The sequence below is a fragment of the Thermobia domestica genome, chromosome 13 (genome assembly GCF_964235325.1).
Source record: "Thermobia domestica chromosome 13, izTheDome1.hap1.1, whole genome shotgun sequence".
Taxonomy (NCBI): Eukaryota; Metazoa; Arthropoda; class Insecta; order Zygentoma; family Lepismatidae; genus Thermobia; species Thermobia domestica.
Genome location: NC_137466.1, coordinates 106,006,594 through 106,027,432, shown reverse-complemented (window position 1 = coordinate 106,027,432; position 20,839 = coordinate 106,006,594). Strand labels below are relative to the sequence as shown.

At 37.4% G+C, this 20,839-nt stretch overlaps 1 protein-coding gene across 2 annotated transcripts in view; it reads left to right on the top strand.

Moving 5' to 3' along the window:
• nsl1 (non-specific lethal 1) overlaps positions 1-20,839 on the top strand; it is a 192,548-nt gene that overhangs the window by 126,039 nt on the left and 45,670 nt on the right. The window contains exon 6 of one of the 2 annotated variants that reach the window (XM_081736215.1): positions 13,735-13,920. The exons of the other annotated variant lie outside the window; for it this stretch is intronic. Within the exon in view, the coding sequence (XP_081592341.1) occupies positions 13,735-13,920 (186 nt within the window). The remainder of the gene's footprint in view (positions 1-13,734; positions 13,921-20,839) is intronic. 2 annotated transcript variants of the gene reach the window in all.

Below are 20,839 nucleotides of genomic sequence, written 5' to 3'. Positions count from 1 at the left end.
CTCTAAACTTCATGCGTCTCGATTAGTTTTTTGCCTTTTCTACTTGTGCTCAAGAATTAATAATGGTTCTGCACGGGAATCGATCCGTGGACTACAAGTTCTTCAGACCACCTTGCTATCGAATACTCTACGAGGGAGGATGGCCACAGCAGAGAAACTGATTTCTTTGTTCAAGAGACATAACGCACAGTACTCTGGCTTCGTTACCTCGATCTGTGAGAGAATTCACACAACTAACTCTGTCTTCAAATTTTACTTCAGATTCCACGTTAATCAGTAGGTCCCGTCTCATATAATCTTGCTGCTGAAAGGGACGTTAAACTCAAAATCAACTCAACCTATCTAGAAGAAGGGCGAAACAAACTTCATTACTGCTACCAGCTAACAAATATTTATACTCCATTTCTTGTTCTCGTAAAATAATAATTCTATATGTCAATCCATAAATGTAATAATAAGGTATTATTACGTTCATGTGTAAACCTAAAAAGAATCTGACATAAAGTATATCTTTTCTGTTCTTATCAATAGCTTCGACTGTCTCTCTTTTTCTTTGCTCCTTTTGTCATTCTAATAATAATAATAATAAATGGACACTTTTTTCCTCATAAACTTGCGACTTTTTAAGGTCCACAGTGTAGAGTTCTGCCAACAACACACTGGACATTGTTTATAAAAAGACCGAAAAACATTATTCACTAACTTAATGTCTACGGTTTTTAAGTACAAGAAATGATCATATTTCTTCGCTATATTGTAAATACAAAAGTGAAATGTTGTGTTTCTACACAATTTCCTTTTCTGGGATGACTGGACAATTAAAAGAAAGAAAGATAAAAAAAACTTCTATTGTTGTAAAGAAAATAAGAAGTATGCCTTCAGGGGGAATCGATCTTTAAGACCACATGAACTTGAGCCCACGGTGTTACCGATTACACCATCAAGACCTGCTTGCAAGGAAAGCGCTACATTGAGTGATTTGTCGAAAGACTCCAAGCACTTTACATCGCATTGTATTTTTTTCCCTTTCGTTTTTATTGCGTTGAGTCTGTTTTTCGTACAATGCACGAAAAAGCAAATACACTTTTTGCCACGATGTCCAGGAATATTGTTTTAGCTGATCAGTAAATAGAAAGCTACTGGCGAAATGATATGGGGTAATGTGTAATATTTTATTTTCATAGCAGCAAGGGGCAAGATACTATCCCGCAGAAAACATGCATTTATTTGTTTGACAGACAATACATAATATAATTTACCATATAGTCAAAGTAATCATTTTCTAGGGTCTGCTGACACGTTACTCTGTAGTCTCATATTTAGTAATATGCACACACGCTAGTAATATTAGAAATTACCTCCTCCTCTTAGTATTTTCTTTCATAGTGTGTTGATAGTGGCAAATAAACTTATACTAAAGGAATATTCCAGCACGAAATTTTCTCTTGTTTGCGGAAAATAGTCATAAGAATTACAGCTTAATAGTTTAAGGAAGTATGAACGTGTTCCATGTTGTAATTATTAAAAATAGTTACGCTCAATAAATGTAACTTAATAGAAAAATTAATTGTTCGTGATAAATACTTGTGATCAAGAATACAAGTAATCTTCGTTGTAAGCACACTTTATCAATCACAGTATCTATAGCTCAGTAGTCAGTAGCATATAATTCTTGTTCTAATACTACAGCATTTGTAAGTTTATATTTTATTGCGGAAGAAAACGTAATATGTGTGCAAAGCGCAGTAGTTCATCAGGCTTCTATATTATCGAAGACTGAAATAGTCAAGAGAATAAACCTTCATTTCACCTGAAGGATGAAATTTACTATTTGCTGTGTTCGTGTAGCAGCGTTGATTGTACGTATGCATATCTGTGTCTGTGTGTGTTCAGCTGGTTGAATATTGATTTCGCATAATGAGTAACGGATCATCTTTTTAATGTTCGTTATGGAACATAAATATATACTTAACGAAGGTTTCTACCTGAAAATATTCCGTATGTTCGTATCGCTTAGCTTCGTATTTCAAGGAGTACAATTTGATAGTCGTGAGCTACTATCTATCTATATAGTATAGATTTTATTATTGACAGATAATTTTAAATTCTGTTCACTTTCAGCTTTCATGTATGGACATAATTTGTATCTTAAGGTCATGAAACTTCATTATATATGTTTTCCATGAAGTCCTTTGCCACTCTATGATTTAGAAACAGTTGCGATTTGCGAACCGCCTAGACCCGCATTTCTTATTTTAAATAGATAGATGTTTTAAGGTAAATGAATTGCAGCAGTATCATCGTTAGAGAAGGGCAATTCTATTTTAAATAGCAAAGCAGGTCAACGTATGTTAACAGTTTGATCAAAAGTTCTGTTTCTCGTCTTCACCTTGTGAGCTGGTGCTGAGTCCTGTTGGAACTCCCAAGACTTATTTTTCAACATGAGGCCAAGGGGAACGTGACATGCCCAGCCAAACCATAATTAATGCACGGTGATGGCCTCGCTAGACTCGTGGGAACTTCTTCACATGCCGCAGCACTGGTTGTGCATACTTCCTATCATTCTATCTGTTGAAGTGTTCTTCAACTGTGAAAATTTTCTCATCTCTGAACAAAATTAGTCATTGCTTATTATTCGCGTATTGCTGCAGGAGCAACTTTGATCTATCACGTCGCCTTCCCATCATGCCTTTTAACCTCTTCCTTTTGCGATATGCATGCAGTCCTAGGTCTTCATTGATGACCCTTTTCGTTAATGATCGCGATCAGGGTGTCTACTGACCTGGAAAACCTTGAAAACCTGGAATTAGCCTGGAATTTACTTTTGGACCTGGAAAACCTGGAAATAGCCTGGAATTGGACGAGGAACCTGGAAGTTTTAAAATTGTTTTTAAAATATTGTTTTTGGGATTGGTACGGAATAAGTATATTTTTATAAAATGCAAGAAAGTTATATACTACAGCATCAGTTAAAAGCCAATAATAACTTATTCAGTGGAGACGTAGTTGAGAAAGACAGACAGACGTGAGCAAAGTGCAGGCGGTGAATGTTTTTGGAAAGTATGTTGAGGGTACCAGAAGAGACTGAATAAGATTTTATTTGTTTGGCATGGTCGTTGTGAATAACATTAACTACAAAAAGAGCTAAATTAGTCCCCGATGATAAGAGTAAGGTAATTGAAAAAGTTTAATTTCATGATCTATTAAGTTTGTCTTACACTGAGGGGATACTGGCATACAAGCCAGAAACTTTCTCTGTAGTTGCTGCTTATTTGCATAATATGAATCAAGCTTATTTGCTGCTTTGTGAAGACATTGGTTTACATGTTTCTGTGGCAAGAGTAGTAAACATGTCTGGAACAACATTCCGCTTATACTCCTGTGCCGAAGCTTTTTAACAGGAGTCCAAGCCCGCGGATATCGCAGTGAACACCATTCCCGGTGGCCGAAAGGTGTATCACCGGAAAAAAGTAAAATTGCCCACATCTAAACGGAATCACTTTTTGTATTTAGGTTAACATTTTATTCTTCAGCCATTAAAATGGGGAAAAGTAAAACTAAATTCCAGGACTTGTGGAAAGGCCAGTGGAAATGGATTATTAGGTTCAACGATCCATTTAAAGCAGGTTGTAAACTCTGCAGAACTGATTTTGACATTTCAAATATGGGAGCTGGATCATTGAAATCTCATGAAAAAGGAAAGAAACATCAAATAGCTGTTAAAGCTGTTAATGCACAATGTTCGATCGTAAAGTTCTCAAGCAATGTTAACAAGGAGCCTTCCTATACAAAAAAATTCTACAGCGTCTTCCAGTTCAGTGACTGGCACATCATCTACTCCAGTTGTTCAGGAGAAAAATGAAAGCTCAGCATAAACTAGTGGTGTAATAAAGAGTTGTAAAAGTTTAAGTTGTAAAAGAATACAGTTATCTTACCAGAGATAAGTGTCGAAAGCAGAAATAATCTGGATATTACACAAAGTTAGAAATCATGCATCGGCCAGAAGCCAAGCGAGTGCAACAGATTTGTTTCCTTTAATGTTTCCTGAGTGTGAAGTCGCTAAAAATATGCAGTTACACAAAGACAAAATAGATTATGTCATCACTTTTGGATTGGGTCCATATTTCCAACAGACGTTAACTTCGTGAACTACAAAATTGTGAATTTTTTGCAGTATCGTTCGACGAAAGCCTAAACGCTATCTCACAGAAAAATCAAATGGACTTAGGCCTAGTAGTTCGTTCCTGGCACAGTAACGAAAATAAAGTTCTAATACGTTATTTAACATCAGTATTCCTCGGACATGCTACTGCCCAGGATTTGTTAGGTGCATTTATAAATACTTTCAAGGACAAGGGTCTCGATTTTTGTAAGTTACTTCAGGTTTCTCTTGATGGCCCCAACGTTAATTTGAAATTTCTGAGTGAAGGCCTATCTGAGTGAAGAAAATGGTGAAGGTCCACAGCTTTTGGAGACAGGAACGTGCTCTTTACATATTGTTAATGGGGCTTTTAAGACTGCGCATACCAAAGCTGGTTGGAATGTGACAGAGTTTTTGAGAGTGTTGTACTATTTATTCAAGGACTTCCCTTCAAGAGGAGCAGATTTCATGGCAGCATCTGGAACAGCAGTTTTCCCTCTTAACTTTTGTTCTATTAGGTGGGTGGAGAATTCTAAAGTTATCAACCGTGCCATAACTATGATTCCTGCTTTAAAAGTTTATGTTGATGCAGTGAAAACAAAACCTCCTGAAACATCAAACTTCTCTAAAGTAAAAGCCCACATCTCTGATGTACTGTTGCCTGCTAGATTAGGGTTCCTTCAGTCCGTATCTGTAGAACTAGAATAATTCCTCACTAAGTACCAGACAGACAGTCCATTACTACCGTTTCTGTGGAATGACCTAAACACGTTGATTCATAGTTTAAGCCGCTTCGTGAAAGGTGATGTCTTAAAAGTAGCTAAAACTTCAAAAAAGCTGACCTCAATAGATGTTTTTGATAAGGACATCTTAAAACCACTTAAACTAGTTGATGTTGGATTTTCTACGGTTACACCGCTTAAAGGAGTGAAGTATGTTGATATATTGAGCTTTAAGAAAGAATGCAGAAGATTCTTGCAAGAACTGTGTAAAAAACTTATGCTAAAATGTCCTCTAAAATACAGTGTAACAAGAGCCGCAAATTGCTTGTCTCCAGAAACTATGACCAACGAAACCCTTCGTGAATCACGTATCACACTTGCCCTGGAGACATTTGTCGAGAAGGAGCAAATAACGCCTGTAAATGCTGATATGGTAAAACGGGAATATTTAAAATTTTGTTCAGACCAAGACACAGCACGAAAACTGTCAAATTTCAGTTACAAAAATGACAGATTAGACGTTTTTCTCCATCTGTTATGTAAAGAAGGTGTCTCCAATGCGTTTAAAACATTCATGCATAAGATATATGTACTTTTCCATAGCAACGCAGCAGTGGAAAGGAGTTTCTCCATTAACAAAGAGTGCATTGTTGAAAATCTCCAAGAGGAGTGCTTGATTGCCCAGAGAAGTATGTTGGATGCTGTGCGTGTTGCTGGTGACATACGTAATATGAATATCACAAAGAGTATGATCCAGTATGTGAGGAAGCATCAAGCAGAAGAAATGAATATCTGAAAGACCGCGGTGAAAAAGAAGATAGGGCAGCTCGAGGAAAGAAAGATATTAAGAAGAAAATAAAAGAGTTGGAATTAAAGAAGAAAAGAATACTAACTGACGCCGAAGCAGAAGTAGATACGCTGGAAGAATAGGCGAAAAAGTTAAAGGGGATGTTGAACTCTAGAAGTTAAATGTCAAAAACTTTTCACTGTGAAAGTTGTTTTCTATATTTGTTCATATAATGTGCGTGGTTCCATAACATTTTCAGTTTTTTAAACTTTCATGTTACAATACATTTTTAAATAAAATATAACTGATGGTCAATCCCCATCCAAGAAGAACGTGCAGTAACGTTTAACAATATGGACTACTTTGCGTTAAGAATTTGTATTATATATGATCATTTTCTTTTTACTTCTAAACTAATACTAGTTTGACAAAAATGGCGGGGAAATAGCTTACTCACCGCTAAGTCGTATCAGTACTTAGCATAAAATACCACAAGAGTACTTTAAAGGGGAGTGCTTGTAGTAAAATACTCTTGTTGTATTTTATCCCATAACTTAGCGGTGAGTAAGCTATTTTCCCGCCTTTTTGTCATTGTTCAGCAACACTCACGTGCTACTACTATAATATTAGTTTATTTGAAGTAATGTTTTTGACGGAAATTTACTATTATACAGGATGAACCTTAACTAAACCGACAAACTTCGGGAGGTGATTCCCGAGCCCGAAACAAGAAAAAAATTCCTCTAACTTTTCTCCAAGGTACATAGTTTTGGAGCTCAAGGTGCCGAAAGTGTGGAAAAATGATCCGAGGCCTATATTTCCAAACCTATCCAAAGTAGACAGTGCAGCTTAATATCTCTTTAAGGAAGTTTTATCTGTTCTGAACATACGATTTCCTTTGTGAGATTTTAAGCAGCACTCTCTACTTTGGATAATTTTGGAAATATAGGCGTCGGAAGTTCATTTTTCCACACTTTCGGCACCTTTTAGCTCGGAAACTGCGCCCTGGTGAATAGTTAAAGAGGTTATTATTATTATTATTATTATTATTATTATTATTATTATTATTATTATTATTATTATTATTATTATTATTATTATTATTATTATTATTATTTATTATTATTATTATTATTATTTTTTTCTTTCTTGTTTGGGTGCCGAGAATAATTTCCCGAAGTTTGTCGGTTTAATTAAGGTTTACTCCTGTCTAGTATTCCTACATTAGGATATTTAAAGCTACTGCACATTTTTCTCAACCGGCTTTCTGGTAGGGGATATTTTAATTAAACATTTTCTTGTGTAAAATGTTTTGAGAACGTACATTTTAGTCAGTTTTTTCATCTTGTCACTTAAAGAAACTATAACTTGTCATATGCATCCTCTACTTGTAACCAGTTTTTGTTAAGAACTATATAAAATTGCATTAACTTATACGTGTTACAATAAATGTCACTCTACTGAATAGACCTGGAAAAAAAGGAAAAATAAACCTTGAAAACCTTGATAAAACCTGGAATTTGAAAATGAACTTTTAGTAGACACCCTGGCGATACAATCAGTTGCAGGGCAATAGGTTTGTGTGTATGGGCTGGATTTCAAGCGATTCTTGTCTACACTGCGTTAATGACACCTGGGGTCCTAACGGAGCAAGATTTACCAATGTGGGGCTTATCCTCTAAAGACAATTGAGGCTTATCTTTATTTTATCGCTGTATGGTGCTATAATCAAATTTCTGTGTACCGGTAAATATCCAGTTCCTGTACTAACTTAAAGATAGGGGTTGGAGGGTGTCCGAACTTGTATAGGCCCAAAACTGCAACACGATCTTTCTAGCCCCACGCCATCTTCACTCTGCAAGAAACAAAGGACAGTAATGGTGTTGTTAAATTCTACCAACATTAGAGTTCCACAACAGCATCATGCTAGATTATTTTTACGCATCATTTCTAACTACTGGCATGTGTCACACGTGTTTGGGACAAAATTTTTGATCAGACTTTATAATTTCAAAGGATTTAATAAAAGAAATAATGTGGTAAACGTTTCGGTTCGTTTGATAGGACCTATTGACGATAACAGATCAAAGTCAGAGTGCACAAAAGGTCGTTGTTGCCTCCATAATTTCGAAATGTTTTACACTTAGTGAAAATAATGGAATACGTCCTCAATGAGGTTGATGATCATTTCAAACAAGACAGTGAACTCAAGGTGCTTTTTAAGAGGGACCAAGTCGAAAATTGCAGATTGCAATAGGGATCGTATAATACCTAATTTAGAAAATGTTTTTACACGATGACAACTTACGTAATATTGGAGTCGCAATATTACTAGCGTTCGAAATTACAGATCAAGCTTTGAAAAGAAGATCCGTTGACGAGTAGACAAAATAGAGATACGGCAACGTTTTGTGAAGGGGCTGTGCTCTGTATGTTAGCAATCTCACCTTCTACCCCTATCAAGAAAACTCAAACGCGTTAACAAGAAAATTCGGTAAAAGTCTTATAGCTGTGGATGCTTGTGCATTTGCACATTACAGAAGGAACCAGTTGAATCAAAATGATACTACACTTTGTCCAGCACGTATATAAAGAATGAAGATGTACTATTGCAGTACGACACTCTCTTTATGATAATATTCTCAGATTAAGCGCCATTCATTTCCTGGCATTAATAAAGTGTTCACTAAAATGTCCTGAAATGTTGTACAAGGTCTTCGAGACTATCGATTATGTTGTATACACCAGTCTTACGTTGTGTCCTTCAAAGGGAAAACTAATCAAAATAGTAAATCAGGTAATTGTGGAGACCATTTGATGGGAGCACAATGACTTACTTACTTGTTGGCATAACGTTCATTCTGCTAACAACACACTTCCCAGTGATAGTGTGCAGAACATCCCTGATGTTGATAAATAGTTTTATCGGGATCGAATAGACACACACCATTCTCACCTGCTGCATTTTATACTAGATCAGTGATCAAGGAGTTCTCTGTTCTTCAGACTTGCAGATAACGGTCACGGGTTAGTTTTCCTTCAAGAAACTAAGGGCCAGCAGTGTTTTTTCTAAAACGCCTACCCGTATGTTTAATTTTTGCAGAGATTGTTTTCCCTTCCGTAAATACATGGGGGTTGGAATCTCCTAATGCATTCAGACAAAAAAGAGCGTTCGTCTCCAAAACAAATGTTCCCGAAGAATTGTACTGTGGACCATTCTATGTAACATGATTTCGCAAAACTCGATCATGATCATCTTCCTCTAATTCTTGCTTGATGTACGTTTTGTATGGGTAATACTTGTATTTTATGATAGTGGTACTGATGGGACCTCTAGAAACATACTTCCGTGATATATTTGTTGTATTAAGGTATTTGGGTTGGCGATGAAGCAAGTTTGGAAACATTCTGATAGCTCACATCTGCTCGTTCGGTATACAGTTCATTACATCGTCTGGCTCATGCACGATTGTCTCACGTGCATTCTCCGAAACTAAAATGATTTCAACTTTGTCTTCACCAAAACGTGCCTATTTAGTATTCAGTGTGACACATCACTTCGAAATAGCATTACACAGTCAAACAGATCTACAACAGGGGAGCTAACACTACAAATACCACTCGTTCAAATGCTTCGATTGAGTCGACACAGCCCTTACAGATAGCTCCTTACTAACAAATCGTTAAAACAACGGTACGATTCTACAAATAGCATACAAACAGGCTACACGGCTCAAAGTGCGCAATGCACCAGCTTCCACAGCTATATCTTGTGAATCGTTTACGATCAGGGTTGGCAAAATCCATGGTTTTTATTGAAAAAACCAAAGAAAAACTTTTTTTTTGGGGGGGGTTAAACCAAGTTTTTTTGGTTTAAATAATGTGCTCTATGTACTTATACCACATATGGACAGAAAAAGTTTTTTTTTCGCCTTGGTATTATGCAACAACCGGGTTATGCTAGAAGGGATCACATAAGCCTAAAGTAAAATCCAAACCGCTTCTCTGCTTACATCCGAGAGAAATTGTTCTCAGTTTGAACTCGGAACCGGGACTAATTGACCACAAATGCGATACGTCTGCCGACTCACTCACGAAGGACTCCTGATAAAAAAAATACGTTGTACTAATCTTTACATACTTGTTAATATAATTGTCAAGAGTCATTTCAGTAGGAAAAAAGATAATCAGCTGCACAAGTGAAACCATTATACAAAATTACATATGGACAATTTCAAAGTACTGCAGAGTACAGAAGAATTAATTTAGTCCAAGTTAGTTCACTACGACTTTTATTAGTCCAAGTTAAAGAAAAAGAACAACTTAATTTGCATATCAGTAAGAAAAGTGAATAAAGATACGAATTTTTTTAGTCCACTTTGGCTCTGACTCATTTATACATAAATAGTTACAAAGGATACTTCTGATTTCAATAAATGCGTGGGGTTTGTATACCGCCTCCCCCCCCCCCAAAGTACGGCATTTCAATGTATTTTATCAATGGTAAACATTATTACAACGAAACAATATTTAGAATTTCTTTGATTGCAATTGCATAACAATAATAACAAACTAAGGGGTGTATCGAAAAGTAGTTAGCAACATTGCATATATCAGGAAAGTCAGAAGAAAAGATAAAAAGTTAAGCAAACCCACATTTTTATTAATAGAGAACTTCTATTTATCTACATGATAAAGAAAATACAACTTACACGTCCCGTCGTACATATGAACGTAGTTTCTGTTTAATTCCAGCCATTAACCGTTGCACAGTCTCGACGGTGCATTTCCTTGATGCTGCAGCCCAGTTTCTCTTGAAGTCCGCCATGTTGCGCACTGGTTTATCATTCTTTCGGAAGTTGCGTTTGACAATTGCCCAATATCTTTCGATTGGACGGAGTTATGGGCAGTTTGGTGGATTCATGTGTTTCCCTACAATCTCGATGTTCTGTTCATTGAGCCACCGTACTGTCGTCTTAGCATAGTGTGCTATTGCTAAGTCGGGCCAAAAAAGAGGGGAATTGCATGCCTTTTATACAATGGCAGCAGTCTTTTTTGTAGACATTCCTTTCGGCATACTTCTGCGTTTATGGTGGATTCTGCATAAAAAATACCGGAGCGCAAACCACAGGAGCAGATTGCCTGCCATACCAGTACTTTTTTCCCAAATTTTTCCACGTCGACGTACCTCTGTGCAGCACACACATCCCCAGCATTGCGTGCAGTATAATATTGGAGTCTCGGAAGTGTTTTTGAGTCTTCTTTTACGTACGTTTCATCGTCCATCAACACACATCGCTCTGGTGACTTTACGATGTTGCCATACAGCTTGCGGGCTCTTGTTTGTGCCGTTTGTCTCTGCTTTGGTGTTTGTTTCGTACGTTTTTGCTTCTTATAGGTTTTCAAATTGTGTCTGGCCTTGATACGTTGAATCATTCCTATGGACGTTCTCGCTTTGGTAGCCAAATCCCGCACAGACATTGATGGATTTTGGTGTATCAACCGCACAACTTTAGGTCGAGTCCAGGGTTTCTGGGACCCTTTTTTCGCCCGGATCTCGGCATATCTTCAATGCTGTAATGTTCACCGAATTTCTCAATGACCGATTTCACAGTTATATGATGAACCCCACACTTTTTTCCTATCTGATTGTATATTATGCCTTTGACGGTGCACCAATTGTGCAGGATTTCCCACTTCACTTCCCGTTTCACACGCGACATTTCGCATTCAACTCGGAACACAGCAACAACCGCGCAGCTATCCGTTTACAAGACTTCAACTGACCAGGTGCTTCCAGGTTTTGCCGTCTGTTCAACCTCGCAAGTGCACACTGACACCCCCAATGTTGCTAACTACTTTTCGATACACTCCTTATAAAAAAAATCACAAAAGAAACATCCATAAACTTATATATATATATATATATAATATTAAAAAAGTTGCTTTTGTAGTATAATCTCGGAGTAATGAATGGGGGAATGTAGGTCTGAGTATAATACGAATAATATACGGGAGTGAAATGTGATAACCCACAAATGTATGTTCATCAAGATTTTACGAATACTTACACTTTTATGAACATTTTTCGTTTTTTGGTTTAAACCAGTTTTTTTAACAGCTGGTGTAAACCAGCCAACCCTATTTACGATGTTTCTGTTTTTTGTGGATTAGAGACTGGAACTAACAATGTACAATAAGCAGTGTTCACACACAACATTGCTGTATTCGTATTTTGTTTCCTCGTCAACAGAAGAGTTGTTTTCGACGTTTGATCCCCTGCCATTTCGAACAGTAATATGTTCAGAAGGTTTTTTGGATGTGGTATTACGTAATACCTATTGCCATTTGGAACTTTTTGGTCCGTCTCTCTTTCCCTCGCCTTCAAGGAGTGTCCTGGAGTGAGTTTGAATTTGCTCGAAATGTTCGTTAAAGCTCCTTGAAGACATATTTCATAGATCTCATTCTTTTCAGCTGTTTCGGAACTAGGGGTGACAGCGGCCTTCGAACATCGAACTGCCAATGTTGATAGACTCCACCAAGCGACCCGAAATGTGTACCACATTGTTTGCTTTCTTAAACCTTTTCAAATTATACTAGCTGAACCTGCGCTCTCTACATACCACATCATTCACATATTAGCATGAATCTTCTTGTTATTCCTCACATCTCTACATGCCCCTTGACAGACACAAGTGAAAGACGTCTTGATAAAAATCGGCAAGAGATACCGTAAGGGGGAGATTTTTTCGATTACTTCTTCAATATCTCGCACCATTTGCAAGATTTGAGCCTACTTCCGGTTGGAGTTTTTAATTCATGTATGATCAGTGTATTCTTTCTTGCATGCAGTATGTAATAAGCAAATACATTACATACAGAATTAATTATAATGTCAGTGATACATAGTGTTCATTGGACAAAACACTCCAAACAATAAAGATTCTTCTTAGACTGAAGAAATGGTTATCCTTCGTTTTTCATTGTTATTTGGCCATGAAATGAATGCCTGAGAGATATGCAACCCCTGTATACAATTATGTGGTGTTAGAATGTATAATGCGTAGGATATGGTGCTTTTTAAAAAAAAAAAAATCAACATTTTCAGTGGAGCCGTAAAAATGTAATAAAGAAATAATGGCCATGTTTTTTAAATATTCAATTAGAACTGGACAATCTAGGCAAAATTTGTAATCGATCAGTGAAAACGTCATCTTTCTAGAGCCTGTAGTTTTCGAGGTCTCATTGTCGAAAGGATTGGCCACAAACATATAAACGCCCACAAACGTATAGTTCAAAAGAGCTCCAAAGATGACAGACATCACAGTTCATTTGCATTGATTTTGGTGAAGGCTTATTAAAATACAAAGGCTTTGAACAATTTTAGAAAATAAACTTTATGAAAAAAGATCTATTTAATAAATAATTTAATAAAGTACGCACACTTTAAAATATTTGTCTTTGTTAAACGTGAAATCACAAACACCCGTAAATCAAAGGTTTGAAATCAAAAGTTAGAGGTTGGAGCTCAGGCGCTTTTATTGCTTTTGTAGCATTTTAATAGATAGATAATCCATGACCTTTTGCTATTACCCTTCCCTCTGACAACGCCGCTTGTGAAATTCATTTAGCTCAAAGTATCAGTCTCTTAAAATTAGAAATACGGGTCTCGGCTATGTTCGCAAATCTGTTATTATTTCGGAGTTACAGGGATGGCAATTGAACACCGGGGACTTCCTTTAAAAACTTTACATATATATATATCTCCACTCAAGTGGATTTTTTAAAAATATTTGGTTATATCGAGAGGGAGAGAAAGAGAGAGAGACTGACTGACTGACTGAGACTGATTCCTGATAAAGGCTATTGAAAATAATATATAAATAAAAATATTTCTAGGGAAGGATACACCACTAATCACTTTTTCTATAATAACTAACATAATTTACGTTTCCCTGTCCACATTAAAGTACGAAGGGTTTACTTGAACTTTGGACTTTGTCCTAGCTACAGTTGTTCAGTCTTACTTTTAAAAATTATTTTCAAATAAATGGTTAACAACTGAAATTTTCGACTTTGCTTAGGGCAAGGACATCAAAAGCCAGTGACAGAAAATGTCATCAATGATAACGGACAACAAGGATCTAGTGGAGTGCCAAAACGATCTGGACGAGAGCGTGTTTTTGATGGCATCAAGGGTGGGGGGAGAGAAAGAAGACGGCTGGGTGGTGAACAGATTATAGGTCATGGGGTTCTAAGGTTATCTCCAGGTTAGTGGTTTATCCTGCCTCCTGCTGTTAGTGGTGAATTCCTTGATTTCCTGTATCCATTTCACTTATTAGTATCTATTCTGAATGGTGATGGAAGTATGCAAATGGTGTTAGTGTCCATACGCATGAAAATGTATCGAGCATTGAAATATTGGTGTCATAGTTTGAAAAAGAAATCTCGAGATTATATACACAATAGTAAGCAAAGAAAAAGAAAACATGGACAATAAAATTGTTTTTACTAAGTTGTAATTAATTTAAAGTTTAGATGTAAAGCTTCAGATTATTTGTTAATCTATTTATCATGGTTTACAATTTCCAAGAATACAGTTTCAATCGATTGATCAGTTTCAGTAGTATTCGGCAAAGTACTTGAGATTGCATTCTGCCCATACCAAAGGAAATTGCAGTATAATTGATTTCGAGATTATTGAGAGAAATTCGAAAGGTGGAGGTATGAAATTTTGCTGCTAGTTGTAGTTAATACTCAAAAGGTTTTAGCCACCCACCTGTTTTTAATAGGCTTGGTACTTTTATCCATAAGCGATGACAATTTAAAAAAAATGCAGTATATAAACACTAAACAAAATTTAAAATCTCCTACATACGGTTATAAGAAAATGACTTTTCAGAGGTAGTGTCCAGGTTTATTGGAGCAAGACTTTCAGTTCTGTCATTCGATACGTATCGTATGAAACAATTCCAGTTGGAAGTGGGAAACAGGTGTACTTTAACTATCTTCATGAAAATCGAAAGAGAAACTGTCCTGTTACCTTACTGTAAGTTGGCACAAATAGATAGTTTGTGAAAAGAATGCGGTTCTAGATCTAATCCAAACATTTGATCAAATGTTTTAATTATGTCACTGTTAACATTCGAATATTGAAATTACTTTCAGTATGATTTGTTAATCTGCTAAATGTTCTGCAGAAAGAAAGTTCGTATTTTTCTTTCTTTCTATGTTTATTAATATTATGGAATATCTGTATGTACTGCCATCCAGTGATCATTGCGGGATGAGGTACGTTAAACAGTATTACATAGGGGAAGAAATGCGTAGTTGTAGTAGGTAGACAATGTATTAATATTATTAGTTAAAAATGTAAATTATTGGTAATGCAATGGTATAGTGACGCGAAACCTATCTACAAAGTTCAAAGTAATTCTCTATAAGAGATTTATACATCCTATGAACTAATTTATTATTATTATACATGTGTTCAAAGTAATTCCCTGCGGTAGCAGTACACTTGTTTCATCTCTCCTGCCACAAGTGAAATGCCCGGCGCCACTCTTGTCTTGGAATGCTGTTAAAAAAAAATCCATGATCGACCCTTCAATTTCGTCTTCTGTATGAAAACGTCGTGTCCGCAAGTGCCGTTACGTAAACGTTAAAGAAGAGCCAAAAGTTACACATAGCTAAATCAGGGGAATAGGGGAGATGCGGGAGTGTTCTAACATGATGAGCTTGGAGATACTCCAGTGTTTGCTGGGGTCGCGGTGGCTCAGTGGTAGTGTATTCACCCCTGGCGCATGGGGTCCTTGGTTCGATCCCAGCTCGCGCCAAGTGAACGTTGTGGTGAACAAACACCATGTGCATGGGTTTCCTTCCATTTTCTTCAACCAACCATTTCATTCTTTTCTCATCATCACAGTCTCCTTTAGCCTAGCCGGCATAATTGTAGGACGTAAAATGTAAAGATTTCATTTCATTTTTCCACTGTTTGCTCTGTAATGTGCGAGGAGGCATTGTCATGGTGGAAGACTAAACTTCGGATTTTCAGGAACCAAGAACTTGGGGTAAACAGATTTGTGTACCGTTTGCTGTAACAGTCTTCTGTTCTTGTAACCTAATAGGTGCGACGAGACCAGTGCTTCGGAAGAACACAGCGTACATTACTTTCTTCATCGTTTTTTATTCTCCAGCAGTTGGCGTCGGGTTATCTTTATGGATCCATACACGACTTTCGTGACGAGTGGTGCAGTCATAAAATGGCATGTAGGTTTCTTCACCACTCAGTTTTAGAAATCAGCTGGTGTCCACCTTGGTTTAACATATCCAGTTTCACGAGCAAATCTGACCGTCTGTGCTTTTTGGAAGTCAGACAATTGATGAGGTACCCACTGAGAGACTACCTTTTTTAGTTTGAAATGCTCGTGTAAAGATGTGTGCACTGACGAGGATCTATTGCCGAGTGCCTCTTCTGTCATCGAATAGGTACACCTTGGATCTTCAGAGACGGTGTCTTACACAGAAGCCACTAAATCCGGCGTTGTTGAACACGGTCTTCCTTCACGGGCTTCATCTTGCAAAGACCTCCGACCCCTTTAAAAGTCCTTGTATCATCTAAACACTTGTATATTATGGAGCGTTATCTCCAAATGCTGATCTCAATGTTTGGTGACAGTCTTTCTTGTTTAGGCCAACGCGAAAATGATAGTAAATCGTGGCTTAAAATGTTTCGCGTATGAGATCTCCATTCGATGGGTGTAGACTTCTGACCTTTTGCAGCATATCCTGGATACGGTGCTCAGTAGACAAACTTGCGCTTGCGCCGTCTTCTCCTGTGGTCACTGTCTCAGTTACCTCTTCAGCTGTGGTGTTCGATGCCTGCCATAAGTTATATAGCGAGGTGTCTTCTACGGCTCCTGACCAGGTTCCTCGATTTGCTTTGAAAACTGTTAATTTATCTTTGCCAATTTTTTGTTCAAGAATAACCAGGAATGTCTTTTCATCTTCACTCACAGTAGGTACCTCGTGCTCTTCTACCGATACTACAGTGGGGTTCCGTGGCACCAAACCACATTTTCTGAATCCATTTTGCACAGTGGTCGGAGTGATACAACTGAGAGTTTCTTTAAGAACTGAAGCGAAGTTTTGCTTGTCAACTTGTCGACCATCATTCTTCATTCGCCAGTCTATTACCTTTTGTCGCCAGACCTGTTTTAGTCCATGAAATACTGCGACATCCATTGGTTGTAGAAGGTGTGTTGCATTTGGATACAGGGCAACTAATTCCACACCGTTGTCCTTGCAAAACTGACTCAGATGCATTGATACGTGAGAGGAGTGGCCATCGATGAATAAGATGATGGGAAATTGAATATTCTCACTATTTGCCCATGGCACAAAGATGTTGGCAATATATTCGAAGAAGAGTTCACAAGTCATCCACCCGTTCGGACTTCTCCCTATAGCCCATCCTTCTGGAACGGATTCTGCGATCACCTGAGGAATACGAGCATATCTGTAAACAATCATTGGTGGCGCTATAACCCCTGCTGCATTGGCTGTTACGACAAGAGTTAGATTGAGTTTTTCATCTGCACCTGCTGCAGTGTAAACCGTCCTGCTTCCTCTTGGAGCGAGCACCTTCCCTGGTTTTGGGTTCAGGAAAAAAAGCAGTTTCACCCGCATTAAAAACACGGTTAGGCTCTTCCAAAACTTCCATTAGATTATGTTCTTTTAAGTATTCCTCCACTTCGTTAAACCAGCTTTGTATTTGCTGACTAGTTACTGACCTCCTAGGACTAGTCAAATTCTGGCTGATCCTAAATGTAATCTCTGGATGTCTTTTACGGAACAGCTCAAACCATTTTCTTCCTGGTTGACTTCTGCCACAAAACTCCACGTTTAGCTCTTTAGCAAGCTTTTGAACACTAGCAAGAAACGTCTCTTTCGAAACAGGAAATCCCGCTTTAGCCATTGTCTTCACCCACGTACAGAGCAATTCCTCTTGTTCAGGTGACAGGATGCCTCTTGGTCCCATCCTTCTGTAAAGAGGAGTCCGACCTTTATGTTTATCCATGAGCGTGACACGAGGTACATTGTGCTTTATTGCCGCCTGCCTATAGCTCAAACCTCTATCCATGTCACTTAGGGCTGCTGCCATGCTGTCCTCGGAGTACCTTAAATATATTTTGTCCTTCCGCGACATCTCTGGAAAGACAACGCAATAATTACTAACACACTAATAAATTTAAAAATTCCCTGAAATGAAATATCACATTTAGTTATGCATATTAACTGCAAGGAATGGGATCACGTAAAATGCGCTAATAGTTGCCACAAACTTACGGCCGCTGTTGCTGAGCTCCCATTAAGTTTATATTGCCCAAATACAGAAAATGTCAGTATGATGAACGTCAGTTTAACGAAATGTTCGGAGTGACGAAAAGATCTTAAAGTGACGGAAAATAATTTACTATTGCGAAATCTTTAAAACGAAAAATTCGAATGTTTAAGTAAAATTCGTTGTACTAGTATTGTACTGTATCTCTAAATCAGAGGTCTTAACTTTATATATATACAAAGGAAGATTTCGTGTAGCTTCAGTTTTCCATGTCAGAGAACTCAGTATTAGCCCTTATTTATATTGAGGGGGAAAGGTATGTATTCACGGAGAAATTTGCATTTTCTGTGGAAACAAAAGCTGTGATTTAAAATTGCATTATGCTAAACGACGTCCAGTCTATGCCCTGTAGCATTAAACTCTTCAAATTGGATCTACATATGTCCATTTTGACACTGTTCATGTATCGGGAAAATTCCTTTGGCATTTTATTTATTTGTTTACTTATTTATTTTTGAAAGTTGTTTTTATATTGTACAGTAATTCCTGCTCCTGTTTCGGTTATCCATATAGTTTTCAGATGATAGCAGGGATTATTGTGAGGGGTCAACACAACACGTTAACACAATCACCAGTCTTCGACAGGTCAGAACACCAGTGTTCGTCACGGGTGGTCGAACATTGGTTCCGAGTCTCGTAGAAGGCTGAAATTTGGACAGAACTTATTTTCGCTGCATATCCTGATTACTGGGGTTTGTGATTCGTTTTATATAGTTTCCCCCAGTAATCGACATAGGTGACGAACTTTAGAGCACTGCTATAAATTAGTGTTCCAATATTCGACAGAGGGTGAATAACATCGTTTGTCATTGTGTTTCGTATTTAACTCTCAAAAACATTAAACTATGCGTAAATAGCAGAAAATTCTATTGACAGTGATGGCATACATTTATACTAACAGTAAGAAAAAGAAGTCACTATCACATACTTACCGCTAACTAATTGACTAAAGAACACAAAGAAAACCAGTCAGATCTTGCGCTTTAATGATGTTCTCTTCAGTACCGACGACGCTGGACTAACGAAACCAGGTATTATTTACACATTCCATGCCAGGACGTACACAATGTTGCGCAACGTATTCTCGAACCGCTGAGCTTGCACAATACCTTGTTTTATGCGTTTTAATTTTCGCATGTCGAATACTGGAGCATGGTCGAACACTGGGGCTTTTACCTTATATAGTTCAGGGTTTTTGCAGTGTCTTGTCTTGATCATCTCTGACACGTAGGTGTTCTGTTGGGATCACCAATAACACTTGTAGACTCCTGTTTGGTATACATAATCTTATTTGTAAAGGGTTAGGTGTTACTTTGTTCCGAGAAGTATATGCATATCCCATGGTCCGGTAGTCTCATGTAAATTCCATGATAGAACAGCCTTCAAAGCTAGATCATGAAACTCCTCAACGCCTGATAGTGTTTAATACCGTAATTGTATGATCACGCCTAACTTTGACATACATGCAGCAATTGAGTATTCTTTCACGCTGGTTTCATATAAATTTCATTAGGATTTAATGATAGTCTTCAGAGTTAGACCATGAAACTCCTCAACGAGTGACCAAATTAGTACCGTAATTAACCGACTTCATTGTATGTATGTTCATGTTTAGCTTCATTATCATGCTGATTTTGATAATTTTCCTTGAGCTTCAACGAGTATATTTTATAGTTGGTTCTATATAAATTTTATCGGGACGATGGTCTTTGAAGATAGATCATGAAATTCCTCTACAACTGGCAGGGTTAATACTGTATGTTCACGTATAATTCCATAAGGAGTCGACCCATTTGAAGAAGAAGTGTTACAACGCATTTTACAGAAAGTTAATGTCTTAGCTGTAATTTAGGTATCTACCTTCACTACTAGGGTAACAATAAAGTTAAAAAAATAGACGAATTTAAAAACACTGGAAAGCAGAAAATAGAGAGATTTGCTAAAAAAACAGGAAACAATTAAAAATCTCTAAAAAGTATATATACTTTCCAAAACAAGGGAATTCAGACAGAAAAAAAGGAAAAACGGTAAGAAGAAGAAAGTGCTCAACAGCAGAAAATAATTCAATACCATTACCTATATATAATGAATTATTTTCTGCTGTTGAGCACTTTCTTCTTCTTACCGTTTTTCCTTTTTTTCTGTTTGAATTCCTTGTTTTGGAAAGTTGTGCGCTTTTTTCTGTTGGTCATTAAATAATGATATTTCGAACTGTTTCATTAAAAAAAAAAAAAAATCTTATACAGGGTATTACGTTCAAATCTCCCTGATTTCAGTTAATTACTGCGAACAAAGCACCATGAATTGTGAAATAACTGTAACACAAATGTAACATAATATCTTCAAGTTTTGTCCTCATAACTTGAAGTTGTCCGTTTGCTCACTACGCGGCGCCACGGTTGCATAAATAAAAATGACAGCTCAACAACGCTCGTAGGCAGTGCTCTGGTATGCTGATAAAAAATTGTATACTTCCTCTGGGGTTATATTAAAGATCGTGTGTTTGCGACTCCAGTCAATAGCATACCAGTTACGAAATTGAATCTGTGATAGGGGCCCGCAGTCGCTCAGTGGTAGAGCGTTCACCTCTGGTACATGGAGTTCCTGGCTTGATCCCAGATCGCACCTCGTGGTTCTCCCGTTTCCTCCCACTTTATTCATTCCATCATTCCATTTATTTCTCATCATCACAGTCTCCTTTAGCCTAGCCGACATAACAGTGGTCGAGTTTATTTCATTCGAATCCGTGATACGATTGCAACAGTATCAGAGAACATGACAAAATT